The sequence below is a fragment of the Leopardus geoffroyi genome, chromosome B2 (assembly GCF_018350155.1).
Source record: "Leopardus geoffroyi isolate Oge1 chromosome B2, O.geoffroyi_Oge1_pat1.0, whole genome shotgun sequence".
Taxonomy (NCBI): domain Eukaryota; kingdom Metazoa; phylum Chordata; class Mammalia; order Carnivora; family Felidae; genus Leopardus; species Leopardus geoffroyi.
Genome location: NC_059332.1, coordinates 144,370,666 through 144,392,924, shown reverse-complemented (window position 1 = coordinate 144,392,924; position 22,259 = coordinate 144,370,666). Strand labels below are relative to the sequence as shown.

The 22,259-nt window shown below is 44.2% G+C and overlaps 1 protein-coding gene across 2 annotated transcripts in view; it reads left to right on the top strand.

The window, feature by feature from the left end:
• Nucleotides 1–16,780, top strand: part of LOC123609258 (solute carrier family 22 member 2) — a 31,643-nt gene extending 14,863 nt beyond the window's left edge. Inside the window, exons 5-11 of one of the 2 annotated variants that reach the window (XM_045500206.1) lie at nucleotides 221–335; nucleotides 2,191–2,297; nucleotides 3,204–3,418; nucleotides 4,301–4,409; nucleotides 4,948–5,060; nucleotides 8,354–8,453; nucleotides 15,801–16,780. In XM_045500206.1, coding sequence (XP_045356162.1) covers nucleotides 221–335; nucleotides 2,191–2,297; nucleotides 3,204–3,418; nucleotides 4,301–4,409; nucleotides 4,948–5,060; nucleotides 8,354–8,453; nucleotides 15,801–15,867 — 826 coding nt within the window. In that variant the 3' untranslated portion in view covers nucleotides 15,868–16,780. Of the gene's footprint in view, nucleotides 1–220; nucleotides 336–2,190; nucleotides 2,298–3,203; nucleotides 3,419–4,300; nucleotides 4,410–4,947; nucleotides 5,061–6,790; nucleotides 6,913–8,353; nucleotides 8,454–15,800 lie in introns of those variants that run through there. The other variant, XM_045500207.1, reaches the window with a different exon arrangement.
• Nucleotides 16,781–22,259: the final 5,479 nt, after the last annotated feature.

Below are 22,259 nucleotides of genomic sequence, written 5' to 3'. Positions count from 1 at the left end.
GGCACATGATTTGCAAATGCTTTCTCCCATTCAGTAGGCTGCTTTCTGTTTTTGTCGATTTCCTTTGCTGTGCCGCCCCTGCACAGTTTTATTTCCTTTGTAGATCCAACCCAACCTCACTTGCAGACACTTGACTATGACCACTGCGGGAAGAAGGTTCAGTAAGACCTCCACCCACCCCCCACTGAACAGCTCTGATAACACTTATGCTATTCCCTAGGTGCATCCCTGAGTCTCCAAGGTGGCTGATCTCCCAGAACAAAAATGCTAAAGCCATGAGGATCATTAAGCACATCGCAAAGAAAAATGGAAAATCTCTGCCAACCTCCCTTCAGGTGAGCCAGCGGCTGAACTATCAAATGATGGAACGGTGACGAAGGAGAATCTGGTAAAGCCTGTGTGTTCTCAATGGGGAGTCATAGAAGGGGCCCACCATATGCAACAGGATGTTTCCGTTGTACTCGGATTCATGGTCCCCAGTAATATATTGGATTCTAAATAGATCCAAAGCAGAAAAGGAAAAGGAAACTGAAAATCACTGAAAGGCAAATGAGGAGTTTCTATCATGTGCCACCCAAGGCTGTGTGGGCCACTGGTACCCAACTACCCAATGTCTTCCTTACCAGATCGGGGAGGGGGGAGGGGCTCACAGAGGCAAGAGTCTTCAAATACAAATAATTTCTTAGAATTTTAAACATTTTGGATAGAAAATGTCCCAAAACATCGTGAGCTCTCTCCTGCCTTCTGGAAAACAAAACAAAACAAAACAAAACAAGTGGCTGGGTTGCCCATTTTCTCTGCATTTCGTGTTTTGCCTCTAGGAGACCTCATCACCTTTAACTTAAGCCTTTTTACCTGGTGGACAGAACAGAGAAAATCAAGCTGATTGGAAAACTCTGTCAAAATAAGAGTAATTCATCTCTGTGTGAGGATCTAAGATAGGTTCCCTGTAATATTTGCGATTTATATGACTTTAGAGTTGAGCATTTGAGGACTCAGAGGCTTTTTTTTTTTTTTTAAGTTTCTTTATGTATTATTTTGAGAGTGTGTGAGGGAGGGGCAGAGAGAGAGGGAGAGAGAGAATCACAAGCAGGTTCCGTGCTGTCTCGCAGAACCTGTCACGGGGCTCAAACTCATGAACCATGAGACCATGACCTCAGCCAAAATCAAGAGTCAGACGCTTAACTGATTGAATCACCCGGGCGCCCCTGAGAGCCCTTTTTTTTTTCACTTCTTCTCTGGTTTCTGGTGGTTGGGTAGAGAGTCTTTTCCACTGATGACCAGCCAAGCACTGATTAAGTTTTAGGCCATTTCAGAAATTGGTCAGGGATTAAAGCACACGAGTCACTCTGGCCAAAGTTCAGAAAGAATGGACAGAGCGGTAAGTCCGCTGGAAGTTCTTCCTCTTGTCCTCGGGCTTTTAGCACCCATCCAGTGTTGCTTCCGGAAGGAGTGGTTTTTGAGAACATTCTGCTTCCTGAACCCTGGAGATTGGGTCTCAACTCCACCACCTACTATTTTCTTCTAGAGCAGAGCTTCTGGAGCATTAACACTTGTGCACAGGGTGTACCTGGGGACCTTGCGGAAATGCAGATTCCGATTCAGTCTGTCTGGATGGGGGCCCAGGTCTTTCATTCTAACAAGCTCTAGGCGATAAAGAGCTGCTCCCAGCGCAAGGGTCCCAGAGCAGAGCTTCCTGACTGCGGGGTCCCAGCCGGACCTGCAGAGAGGGCGCCCCGTGCCCTCAGCCCACAGGGCCGCTGAGCCAGGCCTCCTCCTGCCCCCCTGTGCTTTACCTCCAAGGGCCCCTTGACAGAGGCACATGAGTTACCCAACTCCCCCAAATCCCAGCTTCCTCTTCTGTGAAAGGGGTGAAAAAAGGTGGACACTAACTTCCAGGATAGTCCAGATTAGCCGAGCTAGTACATATGAAAGGCTCACTATGAGCCCCCAGCAAGTGTCACCTACTGTTGTGATTCCCTGTACTACACGGGGACACTGTCTTTTTTTTTTTTTTTTCTTTTTCTTTTTTGACTTGCAGGTCTGACAATGCCTTTGTTCCCCTGGCTTTTTTTTTTTTTTTTTTTTTTTTTTTTTTGACATATGAGATTTATTGTCAAATTGGTTTCCATACATACAGGGACACTGTCTTTAACCCCACAAAGCTGTTCCTACGATTTCTATTCCTAGAGCCTCAGACCTGATGAGGAAGCTGACGAGAAGCTGAATCCTTCATTTCTTGATTTGGTCAGAACCCCTCAGATCAGGAAACACACTTTGATCCTGATGTACAACTGGTAAGGAATGTTTTTCACTTCAAAACCTCTCCACATTTTTTTAAATCCCCATCATCCACATTAAGGGAGGGACCAAGAGCACCGTTACATAGCCTAGTTCCAGTATCGGTATTGACCGTGGATGGTGAGGGGACTCACTTATTGCAGGTTTTCCTGATATCATTTTGGGGAGGGGGGGGGGCAGATATTGAAATCGGCTTACAGTCCCAAAGCATAGATAAGCACATTCTCGACTTTGGCATTGCCAAAGGAGGTTATAAAATACCAAGCCGAGACTCCCACACTGCCCCCCTGAAAATACTGATTCAATTGGTTGTGAAATGTGGCTTCTTTAGCCTTCTTTCCTTTTCTGAATAATTGTGGCTCTTGCCAGGGGTCTTCCTAGTTTCCATTACAGATAACAAACACTTTCAGTCGACAAAACAAAGCCAAAAAAAAACATCATCAAAATGCTATCTGGATGGTGTCAGAAGAGAAATCCTCAAGAAGTGAGGCCGTATCCATTTGGGAATTTGGTACCCATTTGGGTCTCTGGTCTCCTAAAATTTGAATAAAGCAGCCAAGCCTTTTGATCCCGATTCCATCAGAAAACCACAAAGAGATAATAATTAACAGCCACTAATAAACTGATACAGTTTTACCAAAGAAATCACTCTAGAAATAAATTTCTTCTTGCCTTTCAGTTTGGCCAGGGCATGTTATCTTAATTTCTTCTGCTTTCCTGGTTCTGGGGTCACAACCAGCCACCACAGTGGGTCAGATGATGCAAAAGCAGTGGAAGAGAGGGAATAGCACTGAGATGACAAAGAAAGGTGACCCACAATCTACTGTCATTTCCAGAAGCCGCTCTTTCTCGATGATTTGCTTTTGGTGCTTGGCTTGACCTGAGCTCTCCTCTTTGCTCAGGTTCACGAGCTCTGTTCTCTACCAGGGCCTCATCATGCACATGGGCCTTGCAGGGAGCAATTTCTACTTGGATTTCTTCTACTCTGCCCTGGTGGAGTTTCCAGCTGCCCTCCTCATCATCCTCACCATTGACCGTTTAGGTCGCCGCTATCCATGGGCTGCATCAAATATGGTGGCAGGGGTAGCCTGCCTAGCCTCGGTTTTTATCCCTGATGGTAAGTGTCAGGCCAAGCTGGGGTCTTGTCTTCTAAGGCCCTGAGAAGAGGGAGGTCATAGCCCTCTGAGAGTAGGACTATGTAATCTGTCATCCAAATCAATTTGGAAAGAGTGAACACAGTGTCTGGGACCTCTCTGAGCAAACCATCTAGCCACCCTGTCTTTACGAACAATTGTACCCAAAGGTTGCCTGACATAATACAATCACACTTGATTGTTCTCTAATGTACTAGAACAAGAAAGGCTAAAGGGACTCGTGCTACAGACCATTGGCCTGGCCCAGAAAAGAAAGCGTGGGCTTTGCAGGGGTAGAGCAGGCCCAGGGTTAAAGTCTTATTTTAGTGTTTCCCAGACACTATCTAGACAACTCCCTTGGCCTCCCTGCATCATTCTGCAGAGCAAATAAGGAAGTTTAGGTAAATGCAACAAATGAACACTTATTCAGTTCCTTTCCTTCTTTTTAAAATGCGTTCTCAACGAAGGAGAGTAAGAACCTATACGATAGAATCCTCTTAGCAACTAGGAGCTTTGTTTGCATCCTTCAGTTATTAGCAATTACTTAAAATATTCCCATATTTTACTGTTCCTTGCGGGCGACCTCTATAGACTAGAGTTGGCCCAGCTTTGAAAACTGGTATAATTCTGTCATCATTAATGACTGGGGTCTAAAGAGACTGTTAGAACTGTGTCCAAGTTACAACTAACAGATGTGGGGAATCTTGCTCAAGACTTGGAGTCTATAGAAGAAGCATTTTGCGTTCTCAATCCATTCTGGAACGCGGACTTTCCCTTTGCATGCCTCTGGAGCACTGTTTGCAGACCAGGGTTTGGAGGCCGTTACCCAGTGCCGCATGGGTAACTGGTGTGTGTTCGCCCCTCAGATCTGCAGTGGCTGAGAGTTACAGTCGCGTGCTTGGGTAGGATGGGGATTACGATGGCCTACGAAATGGTTTGCCTGGTCAACGCGGAACTGTACCCCACATTCATCAGGTTAGCACGCTTTCCTCAACGTGAAGAGGGTGGTCGGGACATTTGGTTGTTGGCTACAACTACCACAAGTGCCAGTGGAGGACACCTTTTCAGAGGACGCCTTCCTTTCCAAAACACGGGTAAGAGAAGATTAGAACATGTGAAGGCAGTGACGAGGCCACATCTCACACTTACGGCTAGGGTGAAATACAGGGTATTGACTGCAAGACAGCAATGACTAAATGGCCCTGGGAGAGCGTGGTCAGAAACAGCACACACAGGACCACAGAACAGCATAGAGAAGACAGGTGATAAGAGTAAAATCACCGCCCCCCCCCCATTAAAAATCTTCAAAAAAGCTAACACGAAATAAGCACAACAGAATAGGGATGGAACTGTGTATCACACCATTTGTGTGTGTTGAAAATAATGTGAACCTTTTTTTTTTTTCCAGTTCGCAGACATTTTAGTGATGTAGGGAAGTATTTATGTGGAGGTGGTGGGGGATAACTACCATCCGGCGAGAAGCTAAAAGTTCAAACCGTTTCCTGCATTTCAGGAATCTCGGGGTCCTTGTCTGCTCCTCCATGTGCGACATCGGTGGCATTATCACACCATTCCTGGTCTACCGGCTCACCGGCGTCTGGCATGAGCTCCCACTGGTGGTTTTTGGTAAGAGATCCTCAGACATATCTTTGAATGAAACCCTATTTTCCTAGCATCCGCCATTTTTCTATCTCAAAATAGGTATCATGCCTACCAGCAACTACTAAATACAGCTAGTAATTAGAACTACTCTTAGCGTTAGTAAGACTAGTATTGGTGATACTATTAGTAGCTACTAAGACCCAGGCATGGGAGCCCACTAGGAGTCACGGCCTTTGTGGTACAAAGTTCAAGAGGGAGTAAGTTGGAAAGACATTTGCCTGAAGAAAACCCCTAACTCTCCTCACCGATGTCCGCCCCTCCTTGGGTCTCTTTGTCAAAGAGCTCACTCTGCCTCCTCTGTGGCCAGACGTGAGAAAATACACAACTCTTCGCTACATTACTTCAAAGAAAGGCAGTTATGGTTTTGCAAAGAGCGTTTTCAAAATCCAGGGGAAGCAAAGACCACCATTAAGGAAATGCGTTGGCTTAACAGTACCCGTGTGCTGGTGTCAGGCACCCCTTCCTCGGATTCCTTGGGCAGTTAGAGTTAAGGAGGATTGGCTCAGTGCTTCCTTCCAACACTGAAGGAATGCACCAGTGCTGAGCCCTCCCCTCCCCGACCAGCCTGCAGCCTGGAAAGTGACAGAGACAAATCTAATTATCAGCAATTCGCACCCAGAGGCCAGTGTTGAAGGTCTGCAGGCTATCAAAGGGTCTGGGAATCCTGGGCACTTCCATTCACTCATGGCCATTGCCCTTCCCCGCAGCTGGGGACTGTGAGACCGACCCTCTCCTGGGCACCACGCAGAGAGGTGTCCAGATTCACGCACACAGCATTCACCTTCTCACGTTAGCCAGGAGGCCTCAATGCATTCATTTTCATCTTCTTTTAGATCCATTGGGAACCACTTTTAATCTGACAAAAAATGTAACATTTTCCCCCCTGGGCCTCCAACACTCACTTAACTGGAGGGAGGGAGGACAAGCCCCTCTGCACATTGGACGAACACCCAAATGGCTTTTCCCCTAATGCTGCGCATTGTCGCACACAAACATCTCCGCTCCTTCCTCTTCTCAAGGGATTCGGGAAGGGGAGAGGGGGGTTTTCCACTGCTGTGCATCTGCCAGCAAATGCTCCACGCCGCCAAAAGAACTCCCCCAAAGAGTTCTTTGGGGAATAGACCCAAAGAAGTCTTCTATGTTGCAACGTAATAACAGCAAGATGGCCAAAGTTGCGAGAACACGAGCTCTTTACCCTGAGATACGCATGATTTGGCCACAGAGTGGCTGGTGCCACTTACCTATGGGGCCTACATGGCCCAGGCGCCTTCCTCTCCCCACACCGGTTGAGGGATCCGCACGGAGCCTACTTTCCAACTTGGAGGAGTCCCACAAGCCCCTGTGGACTCCTTCCTTCCAGGGAGGAAGGTGGAACCGCCTCAATCTCGGCCCCTCCCTTAGGTGGGCAGTGAGTGATTATGGGTCAGCGAGACATTTGTGGGTCAAGAACAGAGACTTCATTTACCAGAGCAACGTAAGGTCCAGACCTAGAGGAGCCTCTGTTAACCCTCCCTCAGGATTCACCTTCCCCTTGAAAAGATAAAGGATTTTAGCTGCATTTCACCATTTCAAGTAAACTCGAAGACAACTCCCATTTTTATTGGGAAGCGAAACTAACACTTTGACATTTTTATTCCTTTGCGTTTCTTTTGCACACAATAATGGTGCGCCAATTGTGGTCTTGAAATCGCCTGAAGCGGTTCTCCAGAAGCCTGAAAATCAACACATCCAAAGCTGAGAAAACCCCAATTGGAAGAGCACTGAAAAAAAAAAAAACTGATTTAAGAAATAACCCGGTTCAGGGGCGCCTGGGTGGCTCAGTCGGTTAAGCACACAACTCTTGATTTCAGCTCAGGTCATGAGCTCATGGTTTGTGAGTTCGATCCCCACACCGGGCTCTGTGCTGGCAGTTTAGAGCCTGCTTGGGATTTTCTCTCACTCCCTCTCTCTCTCATTCCCCCCTCTCAAAAATAAATAAAAAACTTAAAAAAAAAGAAAAGCAATAATCTGGTTCATTAGGCCTATCTTTGCAAATATAAAATGCTAAAGGGATGACAATTTGAGCCATCTATTATATTCTCTACATAATTCACTTACTTCAGAGGATCAAAGCCCGCGGAATATGTTTATTGTTTGCCCAAGTCACAACCAAGTGAATCGTTCGTGGTTTGGTGAGACTCCGAGGGGAGAGCTACCTCGTTCATACGCTGTGGCGGGCACGGCCACTTAACAGGCAGGAAGCCACTTGAGTCACACAACAAGCATGTGATGTGGAGATGTCACCCCACTTCATGGCTGAGGTTCAGAACAGAACTTCCCAGGGCTCTGAGACCAGTGAGTGGAGGCTCCGAAGTGGAGCCCAGGGACCCGGAGCTACAGCTGGCGTCCTGAACCGTGGTGGCCTCTACTCCTGCCATTTTGCAAAGATGTCAAAACGGAGTCCAGTGTGCCCTTCTTTTGAAACTCCAAACCAGCGAAGAACCCCCACCTACTTCCTGCATTCTACCGTAGCAAAGCATAAAATGTGACCTTAGAATCCCAAAATGTTAGCGGGGATTTAAGGAAGCATAAACACCCTAATGTTTACGATTACCCCCTAGCGTGTGCAAAAAATTAGAGCTGGAGACAAGGGAAAAAGGAACAACAAAAAGACTCTATCAACCCCCAAATTAAAATTAAAGCATAGGCCTGGCCATACTTTTTCATACTGCGATGCAGTAACACATGATTCATTACCTCTGTTTGCTCACAGTGGTCCAAGTTTCTGACTCATTTTCATTACTAAGTGCTTTATGTTGGCAGGGTTATGTTCTTCCTTTCCTCGGAGTTGATTTTTTTTTCAGAGTTATTTTCTAACTCCCATGTATCTTAATATCGTGGCAATGTTCTCTAGCCTAGAATAACCTTGACTCAAAATGTTAAGTATTTCATCTCCCTATAAGGAATTGCAATCCAACGGAGTTTGGAATCAGCAAAATATTTATAGGACAGTCAGAGAGAGCAAAGAAACCCGTAACTATAGAAAATCACACACCAACGTTTTTTTGAAGAAATTAGTGGAGTTCTAATTATAAAACTTGAATGTTTGGGGCCCCTGGGGAGTTTAGTTGGTTGAGCATCTGACTCTCGATTTCAGCTCAGGTCATGATCTCACGGTTCGTGGGATCGAGCCCCACGTCAGGCTCCGGGCCAACAGCAAAAACAACCAACCTGCGCATTTTAGTTCTTAATGTGATTTGCATCTGTTTGACCTTCAGCTGTGATTGGCTTGGTTGCTGGGGTACTGGTGTTGCTGCTTCCGGAGACCAAAGGGAAGGCTTTGCCTGAGACTATAGATGAAGCCGAGAACATGCAGAGGTAAGGAAGGAGCTGAAATTCCTCTGTGCGTGCGTGTCTGGGCCAGTTCTGAGGCCAGGTGGAAAAAAAGAGGAGGTTGAATCTGTAGCTCATGCCGTACGTTGAGATCGAGTCACACGAAATCAAAGACTGAAGAGTAAAAACAAAACAAAGCAAAGCAAAACAAAACAAAACACAAAGAAACAGTAAAATAATGAACACACGCTGGGAGATACCCTGATACTTTCAGAATGGGGAAGGTCTGTGTAAGTAGGGCAAAAAATCCAGATTCTTTTGAAAAGAAGATCAGTAAGTGTGCCTTTCTGAATAAAGAATTCTGCACTGAAAAACCAACATCGTCTAAAAACTAATAATAACAAATGTGGAGAAAATATTTACTCCTCGACAAGGGGCTGGTTTTCCCACTATATAAAGGGCTCTGACAAATCCATTAGAGGAACGACCCAAAAGGAAAAAATGGGCTAAGGACTTGAATAGGTAGTTCAGGGAAAAGAAAAGAAAAACAGCTCTTAAAGGTATGAAAATATGCTCAGATCTCCCATAGGAAGACAGGTATAAAGGAACCCCACACGACTCACAGCTGAGGTTGTCGAAGATTAAACTGCTCGTTAATGTATCATGTGGGGAAGGACCGTGGGGAAACGGCGCCCTGTGTTGTCAGTGGGAGTAGAAACCTGAACTCTCTGTGATGGCAATAGTATCAAAATTGTGCATTTCTTTTTACCCGGAAATTTCCACCCTTCTAGGAGCATACGTGTACAAGATTAGGGGGGCACAGGATTACTATTTAAGACCGTGTTTTATGTAAGAAAAGATGGGAAACAGCCTAAATGCCCACTGATTATATAAATTATGGTAGGTCATTCGATAAAATACTCTGCAGCCATTAAAAAGAACGAGGCAGGGGCACCTGGATGGCTCAGTCGTTCAGGTGTCTGACTTCCGCTCAGGTCATGAACTCACAGCTCGTGAGTTCGAGCCCCGCGTCAGGCTCTGTGCTGACACCTCGGAGCCTGGAGCCTGCTTCGGATTCTGTGTCTCCCTCTCTCTCCGTTCCACCCCCGCTGGAGCTCTGCTTCTCTCTCTCCCTCCCTCTCTCTCTCTCTCAAAAATAAATAAAGATTAAAAAATTAAAAAAAAAATTAAAAAATAAAAATAAAAAGAATGAGGCAGCTTTACATGCACTGATAAGGAAAGTTCTCTAAGATATATTATTAATTTTAAAAAGGGAAATATAGAAAGTAAATATTCTACCATTTCTGTAAAAAGAATGAACAAAGAGGGGCACCCAGGCGGCTCAGTGGGTTAAGTGTCCGACTTTGGCTCAGGTCATGATCTCACGGTTCATGAGTTCGAGTCCCACGTCGGGCTCTGTGCTGACAGCTCAGCACCCAGAACCTGCTTAGGATTCTGTGTCTCCCTCTCTCTCTGCCTCTCCCCCTCTCGTGCTCTGTCTCTCTCTCTTTCAAAAATAAATACACATTTAAAAAAAAGAATGAATAAATACATATCCGTGTTAAATATCTATATACATATACATATATATGTGTACTTACTATATCTCTGAAAGAAGATGGAAAAGCTGTAACATTGGCCATCTGTGGAATTGGTGGGTGGAGAACGTAGGTGGGAGAGATTTTCTTTTTTTTTTTAAGTTTGTATGTACCCATTCTGAGAGACAGAGAGAGAGAGAGAGTGTGAGCAGAGGGTAGGAACAGAGAGGGGAGAGAGAGAATCCCAAGCAGGCTCTACACGGTCAACACAGCCTGACACGGGGCTCGAACTCATGAACCACAAGATCATGACCTGAGCTGAAATCAAGAATTGAGCACTTAACCAACCGAGCCACCCAGGAGCCCCGGGAGGGATTTTCAACGCATACCTTTTTGTACTTTCTGAATTTTGAACTATATGAACCTATTCAAAAAGTAAACTTAAGAAAATCTAATAAAGAGGGGCGCCTGGGTGGCTCCATTGGTTAAGCATCTGACTCTTGATTTTGGCTCAGGTCACGATCTCACGGTTCGTGAGTTCAAGCCCCACCTTGGGTTCTGTGCCCACAGCACAGAGCCTGCTTGGGCTTCTGCCTCCCTCTCTCTCTCTCTGCCCCTCCTCTACTCGCTCTCTATCTCTCTCAAGAAAAATAAATAAACTTAAAAAAAAAAACCCAAGAAAATCTAATAAAGATAAACATAGGACACACTCCCCACAGGTTTGTTTATGCAGTGTGCTTAGATGCTCTTACGCATTTTATTTGTAGTACAGTTTTGGCCCGCTGATGCCGAGGACTGAACAGAATATTATCCATTCTGCACGATGTTCCCTTTTAACACGTTCAGTACTTATGCAGATGTTGCTGCAGAAGAAATCACCGTGGTCGGAGGCTTTCCCCCGAGCTTGAAGGCCAGCATTAGAAGAGGCCTTTGAATTCAGCAGAGGTCACACACTGGCAGCCAACAGGACACTAGGGTCTCGAGCGCTTTGCTTGGCCCACGTGGGTATTTTTTAAGTGGGAAATTCCACATTAACTGGATTCCCAGGATCTGTTAAAGAAAACAAATTCAAAGGATTTGGTAACACAGAGCAGGCATTTCCTCTTGTCGGTGATTCGTCGGAGCTGAGAGACAGCTCGGCATTTTGAAGGGCACGCCTGCTGGTGTAGGCCGCGGTGCCACCAGGCCCGACTGTCTTGTGCCCGGTACATTTGTATCTTCTGCCTGGTACATGCAGACATTTGAGTCGAGGTCCTTGATCTAGAGCAACTGTCCCCTCTGTACCCCCGTCTCAGTGAAGCTTCCCATGCACACGACTGTCCCCTTGAAGACGTCTGTCATCTTGAAGACAGATCGTACCCCATTTACTGCCACAGCCCTAGAGCTTAGCACGGTACCTGGCACACACACAGAGCGGGTGCCCGCCAAATAGCTGTGGGACCCATGCTGAGTTCCTTCTAGAGCATCTCCGACTGTGGTTTCTCCAGGCTCTCCCAGCCAGCTCCAGAGGTGGGAAGGATATGTGGTGGGGGAGGACAGGGCCTGTGGAGTCTGATAGGCGAGGTCTTGACATTTCCTGTCGTGTGGCCTTAACTCTTCTAAGCCTCAGTGTCTTCATCTGTAAATGGGGACAACAGTTTCTACTCATTGGATTTTTGTGACGAGCTATATGCATGTAAAGAGCCTGGCCCTTTGTGGATGCCCAATAACCACCGATATTGTTCACAGAAGTTTTCATGGCTCTTCTGTAAAATAGGTAAATATGTACCTAGATCACTGACTGGGGATCAAATTTTAAAATCTATTCGGAACGGTGTTGAGACAGGGAAGTTCAGCCCAGGGACGTACACCTCCACATCCCCTCGCAGGAGGCTTTCGTTTTCGTCAGGCTGGGTCGTCAGGCTAAAGGGGGATCGCGGAGACCATTCCTGCTGTTGCTTTACACGCCTTCTCTTCACGTGACCCACAAATACGTCTGCGAAGGTTTGCGCTTTTCTGCTGTCTGTATTACATCCTCTGGCTCACCTTTCGAAGAAGGAAGGCAGACCTGTGTGAGGCTTGAGGGCTGCACAAGGGAGTGAGGACGTGGACGCCGAGGCAGGGCCGGGCAAAGGGCCCCCCCTGTGGGGAAAGACAAGCAGGGGCAGCCCACAGGACGCGTAGATGGCCGGGAGCAGGGGCACCCCACGCTGGCCCGGGGGGGCAGGCAGGCTGCCTCCGTCAGGAGAGCTGACCCAGGTCCGGTGTCCCAGACACTGCGGGAGAGGCGCACAAACAGGGTAGGGCGGGACTCCCTCCACCCCCATCGAGTCACTGGGCTCCCGAGGGCCCTGAGCCCATCCTGGTTACAAAGACGGCCCTAGGGATTTCCTAACGTACACCTTATTTCATCCCTGACCCTTGTTTCCTTTCCTGTAAAATTGGGTAACAGTGGCTAACGTTTACTCAGAGCTTTTAGCTAGTACTTTCCAAGCCCTTCCCGTGTGTTGCCTCATTTAATCCTGGCACCAACCCTATGGAACAGGTATTATTATTATTATTAGCCCCATTGGACAACTGAAAAAAATGAAGGCAAGACAGATGGAAGGATTCGTCCATGAGGCCAGTAAGTGACAAAGCCAGGCTAGTCCTGGCGCCCAGGTCCCAGACGGCCGGGCTCACAAGCGGAAGAACGCAGTGAGGGTCCAGAGCGGGCTGGGGCTCCTCACCATTCAGTCGGCATAGCTGTGCCGCCGCCGCTGCTGTACCTGCTGTTGTTGCCGTGGTCACTGTTGTTGCTGTTGTTGTTGCCGTGGTTACTCTTGTGGCTGCTGTTGCTGCTGCTGTTGTTGTCTTTGTTGCCATTGTTACTGCTGTTGCTGTTGTTGTTGCTATGGTTACTGTTGTGGCTCTTGTTGCTGTGGTTACTATTGCTGCCGCTATGGTTGCTGTTCTCGTTACTATTGTTGCTGCTGTGGTTCCTATTGTTGTTGTTAGTATTGTTGCTGCCGCTGTTGCTGCTGTGGTTCCTGTTGTCGCCACCGTTACTGTCATTGCTGCTGCTGTTGCTGTTCTTGCCATTGTTACTGTTGCTGCTGCCGTGGTTACTCTTGCTGCTGTTGTTGCTGTTGTTTATATTGCTGATGCTGAGGTTTTCATTGTTACTATTGTTGCTGCTGTGGTTCCTGTTATTGTTGTTGTTACTACTGCTGCTGCTGCGGTTGCTGTCGTTGTTACTGTTATTGCTGCCATTGTTGTTAACATTGTTGCTGCTGTGATTCCTGTTGTTGCCGCTGTTACTATTGATGCTGCTGTCAATGCTGCTATTGTTGCCATTATTACCACTGTTGCTGTTGGTGCTGCTGTGGTTCCTGTTATTGTTGTTGTTACTACTGTTGCTGCTGCTGTTGTTGCCATTGTTACTATGATTGTTGTTGTTGCCGTTGCTGTTAATATTGTTGCTGCTGTGGTTCCTGTTGTTGCCATTGTTACTATCATTGCTGCGGCTGTTGCCATTATTACTGTTGCTACAGTGGTTCCTGCGGTTACTATTGTTGTTGCTGTGGTTCCTATTATTGTTGTTGCTACTATTGTTGCTGCTGTGGTTGTCGCCGTTGTTACTATCGTTGCTGCTGCTGTTGCTGTTCTTGCCATTATTACTACTGTCATTGCCATCGTTACTCTTGCTGCTGCTGTTGTTGCCGTTGTTACTATTGCTGATGTTGTGGTTTTCATTGTTGTTGCTATTGTTGCTGCTGTGGTTCCTGTTATTGTTGTTGTTACTACTGCTGCTGCTGCGGTTGCTGTCGTTGTTACTGTTATTGCTGCCATTGTTGTTAATATTGTTGCTGCTGTGGTTCCTGTTGTTGCCGCTGTTACTATTGATGCTGCTGTCAATGCTGCTGTTGTTGCCATTATTACCACTGTTGCTGTTGGTGCTGCTGTGGTTGCTGTTGCTGCTGTTGTCACTGTGGTTCCTATTGTTGTTGTTGCTACTACTGTTGCTTCGGTGGTCGTTGCCATTGTTACTATCGTTGCTGCCGTTCTTGCTGTTCTTGACGTTATTACTACTGCTGTTGCCATAGTTACTCTTGCTGCTGCTGTTGTTGCTGTTGTTACCATTATTGCTCTTGTTGTTGCTGTTGCTGTTAATATTGTTGCTGCCATTGTTCCTGTTGTTGCCACTGCTACTACTGATGCTGCTGTCATGGCTGTCGTTGCCATTGTTACTACTGTTGCTGTTGTTGCTGCTGTGGTTCCTGTTATTGTTTTTGTTACTACTGTTGCTGCTGCTGTTGTTGCCATTGTTACTACGACTGTTGTTGTTGCCGTTGCTGTTAATATTGTTGCTGCTGTTGTTCCTGTTGTTGCCATTGTTACTATCATCGCTGCTGCTGTTGCCATTATTACTGTTGCTGCAGTGGTTCCTGCGGCTACTATCGTTGTTGCTGTGGTTCCTATTATTGTTGTGGCCACTATTGTTGCCGCTGTGGTTGTTGCTGTTGTTACTATTATTGCTGCTGTGGTTCCTGTTGTTGCCACTGCTACTACTGATGCTGCTGTCACGGCTGCTGTTGTTGCCATTGTTACTACTGTTACTATTGTTGCTGCTGTGGTTCCTGTTGTTGCCATTGTTACTATCGTTGCTGCTGTTCCTGCTGTTCTTGCCATTATTATTACTGCTGTTGCCATAGTTACTCTTGCTGCTGTTGTTGCTGTTGTTACTATTGTTGCTGCTGTGGCTCCTATTATTGTTGTTGTTCCTACTGTTGCCGTTGCTGCCATTGTTACTATCATTGCTGCCATTGTTGCCGCTGTCGTTCCTGTCGTTGCCACGGCTGCTACTGATGCTGCTGTCATGGCTGCTGTTGTTGCTGCTGTGCTTCCTGTTGTTGCTGTTGTTGCTATTATTGCTGCTGTGGTTCCTGTTGCTACCGTGGTGGTTCCTATTGCTGCTGTTGCTATTGTTACTGCTGTTGCTTTTGCTGTTGCTGTTGTTCCTGTTGTTGCCGTTGTCACTGTTGTCACTGCTGTTGTTGCTAGTGTTGCTGTTGTTGTTGCTGGTGTTCCCGCTCCTGATGGTACTGTTGTTTCTGTTGTTGTTGCCGCTGCTTTTGCCATTACTGTTGTTGGCACAGAGACCCCGGGAGTGCAGCTGACTTCCTTGGGCCCCAACGCCTGGGGTCCGAGGGAACTCCAACACTGCCAGGGGATTCGGGTGAGCTTCTGCTACCCTCCCTGTCTCAGACTGGCCCAGAAGCTGAGGCAAGACTAGGCATCCCCGAGCAGGGCAAATCCCGCAAGGAGCTGGGGGACCCAGGGGTCGCCCCACTGCAGATCTCAGCCTTACTGTCAAAGGGCACGTCTGGGAGCAGCAGAACGAAGAAACCAGCATCTCTACAATGAGTGTCAGCAACATCCTGGTATTCATGAAGATAAGATGACTGAGAAAATGTGCAATTCGAACAAATTTCTAGTTGATTTTTCACTTGTGCAACTGTTGAAAAATAAATGAGCTTTGGTAAAAAGTTTCTAAAATTGTATTTGCAAGAAATGATAGCTGTCTAGATTTTGCAGTAATCATTTTTTACCAATGTAAGATTAAATAAGTCATCACCCACATCCTCCATTACATAGAAAAGTGAACATAGGCCAGTCCCAGAAGAGCATTTTTGGAACCACCCCACCACATTAGTTGTTCACCAAGCTCTGTCAATTTTCTTTTCAGGAATCACCACTCAGAACACACTGCAAAACTAATCCTGGACAAAACTTACATCAATTTTTTGTCCCATTCATTTACTACCCACTTTATTTTGGTTTATAGCTTCCTTATTATTTCTTTATCTCCTCTCCATTTTCTTTATTACTGCAGACCAAGAAAAAATAAAGAAAAGATGATTTACCTCCAAGTCAAGAAAGTAGACAATCCGCTAAACTAAGAAGAGAGACCACTCTTGCTATGGCCTTGCTGTGATGATACAAGTCCAGACCAGAGATTTCTCCATCCACCACAACACCCATATAATTCAACCTTACCTCCTTTTGAACCCTACGAACCTAAATCTATAGCCAAATAGAGTTTGTTGTCCTACTTATTAAAATCTACCCAGGGGACCAAATCCTATCAAGCCCCACCAGCTCATTCCATTCCCAGCATTCCTAGGACAATCCTATTGGTGTGCTGGAATTGTCTTTATCTTATTGCATTTTATTCTTTTCTCCACAATGATATCACACCAAAACACATAGGAGAATCGTGGGCCAGGGAAACAGAACAGAGAAGATCTGAAAAACTATTAAGTAGAGCAGAGAGCCTGTTTTCTTAAAGAAATGATACATGTAAAGTAATATCAAGTTGTCCAGAATGTATGCCAAGAAATTTAAATTGGCCTTTCAAGTGACATGGGTGACAAAATTTTAAAATACATTATTATCTGGGTTAGATTTTTAAAGGAAACTAAAATAAAGAATCAGAAATACAACATGAGTAATCAGTAAGTCTTCTCCATTTAGACGAGTTGAATACAAATGTGTGCTTTCCACAAAAAAATCTGGAGAAGAGTTTGATAGGGAGCAGTGTTGAATTTGGCCTACTAAACCGATGTGGTAATGTCTCACCCTGATAAAAATTTCTCTAAATTTGTGGTTTAAAAAAATTATATTAATATTTTACCATGGTAATATAGTAAATTAATATTTAGAAGCTACATACTTCAAGACCTATAATGAAAACAAAAGTTCCTTGCCCCATTCCACCTCTACCAATGCCTCCAGAATAATTTTCAACTATTTCAGCTGTTTCTTTCTCTTGTGATTTATATTTATATATCTAAATAACCTGCTTTATATTGATATCTCTTGCCTTTTTAACTTTAAATATTACATTACTGGGGTGCCTGGGTCGCTCAGTCAGTTAAGCATCTGACTTCTGCTCAGGTCATGATCTCGTGGTTCATGAGTTTGAGCCCTGCATTGGGCTCTGTGCTAACAGCTCAGAGCCTGGAGTCTGCTTCGGATTCTGTGTCTCCCTTTCTCTCTCTGCCCCTCCCCTGCTCTCTCTTGCTCACTCACTCTCTCAAAAATAAAGTAAAAAAAATTTTTTTTTTAATAAATACTACATTACCTATTGACTTTCTGGTATAAAATATGAAGATTTAGCTCTCTTCATCTCTGTCCTCAATCCAACACACAGTTTTTCTCTTCAAACTCTGTGTTATCACATTTTTATTCAATAAATAGTTAACATTTGCATAATTTGGGCTGTGTAACTATTACTAACAGCTGAGCCACATAGGGTACTATGATCACTCTTCCACTCTTTTCACAGCATTTTGTTCCTGTTGAGCCTTGGTTTTTGTTGCTGTTTTCTATATATTCACCATTAATTTCCTCCCCCCCCCCAACTCTTTGATAAAACTATAAATATCTCAGTGCTTTCAAACACAGCTCCTTTTTCCAGAGAGCATTCCCACCTGGAGCCTTCAGTTCCCCTGGTCCAATGAGTCTGGCTGCCATTGAGCCCTACTGCACAGCTGTTGCCCTGGGCTCTCCTTTCCCCACCTCCTGAGCATGTCCAGTGCCTCTGTTTTGTGTACCTCTGTCTGCTAGATCCGAAGTCTTCCTGATCCTTGGTTTTCTCCCTCGTTTTGAAGAAGCACATCTCCCAGTATTGTCCTGAGAAAGAGCACACACGTGTCCTTCTAAATTCTCCTGTCACATCAAGAGTTGACACTAACACATGACATGTTCCTGGCCCTGTGCCACCTGGCTTCTTATAAGCCTCTCCCAATGGGTAGCATTGGCCAGATAGGAAGATAAGAGCAAGAGAGAAGCCATTTTCCCCTGTACCATGAAGGAATCTTGGGCAGCTGCAGTAAGAGCTGCTGGCGACCTCAACCAAAGGAATGAGGCTCCTGATCACTTCTCGATGGCACAGGTGCAGTTTTAACGGCAACAGCAGCAGCAGCAGCAGCAGCAGCAGCAGAAGTGCCTCACTGACTTCCAGCAAGAACAGGATCTCAGGCCCCAGCCAGAAGCAATCACTGTTTGCTGGTCTTACATCAACACCCTTTTCTCTCTCTAGCATACCTTTCTCCCATTTGTTCAACAATTTTGTAAACGAGTGCCTGTATTAAATTCCTTCTCTTTGAAATACCTGCAGCGGTTTCTGTTTTGCTGATTAAACACAAATTAATATTCTACTTGGGACCATGAGTAGACCACACCCAGGACATAGATGCCCAGATAGGAAAATCTGCAATTTGTTAAATGATATGTTTGGGATTAAATGCATTGATGGCACTGTTGTCAGAAAAAAGTGGGATACTGATAGTATCTACTTATGACAGTTGCAAAACAGTTCCTTAAACTTAAGCTGCAACTACCTGAAATGAAGTACCTATTTAAAACAAGACTTTGGGAGGTCAAGGGACTGTTGAATTTGATCACTGCAGTGGAAGCTATAACCACAGAATTTCTGGAGTAGAGTTGATTGATTCTGACTCCACTGGAGAAATTACAAAAAGAAAATAAGAACCTTAGGCTTTCAAATATCAAGTTGAGGCATTGTCAGAGAAATTGGGAGCTCCTTATAATGGCCCTAAAAGACATTCTTGAGTTTTGTAGAGGCAAGGCTGATACCACGGACAAGCAAACTCAAAATTTGAGCCTGTGGGTTAAGAGTTACATCCTAGATTGAATTCTCAGCCTAGCCATGCCTCTTAAATATAAATTACAGAATGGGTGGGAAAGAGTTGACTCCTGAGAAATAAGATGGAAACTATAACCACCTATAGTTATAGTTATAGATTCAAATGAATCTGAATATCTGTAACCCCCAAAACCTCTGAACCTCCTTGGCCAAAAGAAGCATCCCCTTTCTCCCTTTTTGGAAAACAAAAACAAAAACAACATACTTTCCCTTGCTTGAAGACTTTTCATGACCTCATCTTACCTTAAAAGGGGATGATAGGACTCCTAAGACAATACCCCCTACTTCCTCATGTTGTACCCAGATATGCCTAGAGTAGATTACAGCATGTCTCAAGGGGAAAAGTAAGAAATTTGTCTGGGAAAGAGCTTACACATGAAAAGAATTTCAAGATTTTGTAACATATCAGCAGAAATCTAGGGATTAATTTAGGAATGAATTGTAATGATGCTAGGCCCAAGAAGATGAAACAGTGTTGGATCAGGTCCAATTTGTGGAGACGGGTGCTCTAATCCAAAATTCCAGATACAATGTGCCAGCTGAAAAACTTGGTATTCTTTCCAGTAGTTTGCAGACCAGAAACATTAGAGAAGATATAAAGGAGTTTTTCCATAATTTGAAATAAGGAGGGCTACTTAGGCAAGAATAAAATCTAAGAGAAATAAAATGAAAGATTAATCAATGTGACTATGCAAAACAAGGCTAAACTAGTTGAGGCTAGCTGTGTAATACACATACATACACATGCACATGTGTACACACACAGACACACACACACACACCAAAAAAATTTCACTACATGAGTGACAGATCTGGGGAAATATTTGCAATGTATATAAAATTTCCAAAGGGCTAATACCCAAAAGAAATAAAAAGCTACTAAAAATTGATAAGAGGGGGACCTGAGTGGCTTAGTCAGTTAAACGTCTGAGTCTTGATCTCAACTCAGGTCTTGATCTCAGGGTTGTGAGTTCAGGCCCCACGTTGGGCTCCACATTGGATGTGAAGCCTACTTTTTAAAAGTCCAATATGGAAAAGACAGTAAAAGAGAAAAAATAATGGTCTAAGAATACAAATATTCACAGAAGTAACATTAAAATGGTTAATTATGGCACAAAAACAGACACTCAGATCAACAGAACAGAATAGAGAACCCAGAAATGGACAAACGTATGGCCAACTAATCTTTGACAAAGCAGGAAAGAATATCCAATGGAATAAAGACAGTTTCTTCAGAAAATGGTGCTGGGAAAACTGGACAGCGACATGCAGAAGAATGAACCTGAACCACTTCCTTACACCATACACAAAAATAGACTCAAAATGGATGAAAGACCTAGATGTAAGGCAGGAAGCCATCAAAATCCTCGAGGAGAAATCAGGCAAAAACCTCTTTGATCTTGGCCGCAGAAACTTCTTATTCAACATGTCTCCAGAGGCAAAGGTAACAAAAATAAAAGTGAACCTTTGGGACCTCATCAAAATAAAAACCTTCTGCACAGAGAAGGAAACAATCAGCAAAACTAAAAGGAAACTGATGGAATGGGAGAAGATATTTGCAAACGACATATCAGATAAAGGGGTAGTATCCAAAATGTATAAAGAACTTATCAAACTCAACATCCAAAAAACAAATAATCCAGTGAAGAAGTGGGCAAAAACCATGAATAGACACTTCTCCAAAGAAGACATCCAGATCGCCAACTGACACATGAAAAAATGCTCTATATCACTCATCATCAGGGAAATACAAATCAAAACCACAATAAGATACCACCTCATACCTGTCAGAATGGTAACATTAACAACTCAGGCAACAACAGATGTTGGCGAGGATGCGGAGAAAGAGGATCTCTTTTGCATTGTTGGTGGGAATGCAAACGGGTGCAGCCACTCTGGAAAACAGTATGGAGGTTCCTCAAAAACTAAAAATAGAACTACCCTATGACTCAGCAATTGCACTACTAGGTATTTATCCACGGGATACAGGTGCGCTGTTTCAAAGGGGCACATGCACCCCAATGTTTATAGCAGAACTATCAACAATAGTCAAAGTATGGAAAGAGCCCAAATGTCCATCGATGGATGAATGGATAAAGAAGATGTGGTATATATATATATATATATATATATATATATATATATATATGGAGTATTATGGAGTATTACTCGGTAACCAATTACTCGGTAATCTTGCCATTTGCAACTACATGGATGGAACTGGAGGGTATTATGCTAAGTGAAATTAGTCAGAGAAAGACAAATATCATATGACTTCACTCATATGAGGACTTTAAGACACAGGACAGATGAACACAAGGGAAGGGAAGCAAAAATAATATAAAAACAGGGAGGGGGACAAAACAGAAGAGACTCTTAAATATGGAGGACAAACAGAGGGTTACTGGAGGGGTTGTGGGAGGGGGATGGGTTATTGGGTAAATTATTGTTGCACCATATGCTAACTTGGATGTAAATTTTAAAATATATAAATAAATAATAAAAATAAAAATAACTAAATAAAATGGTTAAATCATGAAGAGGAAATGTGCAACCTCATTGTTTTGTTTTGTTTTGCTGAGAGAGAGAGTGAGCAGAGGAGGAACAGAGAGAGTGGGAGAGAGAATATCTCAAGCAGGCTCCGCACTGTCAGAGCAGAGCCTGATGTGGGGTTTGAACTCATGAATCATGAGATCATGACCTGAGCTGAAATGAAGAGATGCTTAACCAGCTGAGCCACCCAGGCGCCCCAGCCTCATTGTTAATCAGGGAAATACAAGTAACAATAAAATATTCTGCACTCTGAGAAATCAATAAAATTAATAAAAATTAATAAAGTTGATATCCAGTGTGGATGTGGGTGTGAAGAAACATACATTGTTGGCAGGAGTATTGATTGGTATATTCTGTAGGAAGGCAATTTGGAAGTGTCCATAAATATCAGAAATGTGTCACAATTTCACCCCTAGCTGTTTTTGAGACACACAAATGTAAACACAGAAGCATCTCAGAGAGACTTGTTTCATCATTTCTTAATGATGGTGAAAATTGGAAATAACCAGTCTTTAAATATGAGGAATGCTTACATAAACTACCGTATACCTACTCATCAGTTAAAAATGAGTGACAAACATTTATAGCTGCTCCATAGAAAGATGCCCACAACAAAGGTGTGTTTTGGAATACACCTTTGTGTAAAATTCCAAAGGTGAGTTTTGGAATAATAATGTAGGAATAATGGGATGTACACCTGACTAAAGATCTAGGAGGAGGAAGTCTGGGACTGGGCAGTGCACAAGGAGATTTTAGATTTTTCGGTAATTCTTGCATTTTTATGTTTTCCTATGCATGTGCATGGCATATATTCATGCTATTTTTTAAAATAAATGATTAACTCTGGCAAACGGTTTGGCACTTTCTTAAAAAGTTAAGTATGCAATTACCATATGACTCGGCATCGTACTCCTGGCATTTATCCCAGAGGGAGGAAAATATATGTCCACGCAAAATCTTACACACAATTGTTCATGGCAGCTTTAGATGTAATAGCCAAAAATCTGGAAATAACCAAAATGTTCCTCAAGGAGTGAATGGTTAAATAAGCAGTGGTATATCCATGCC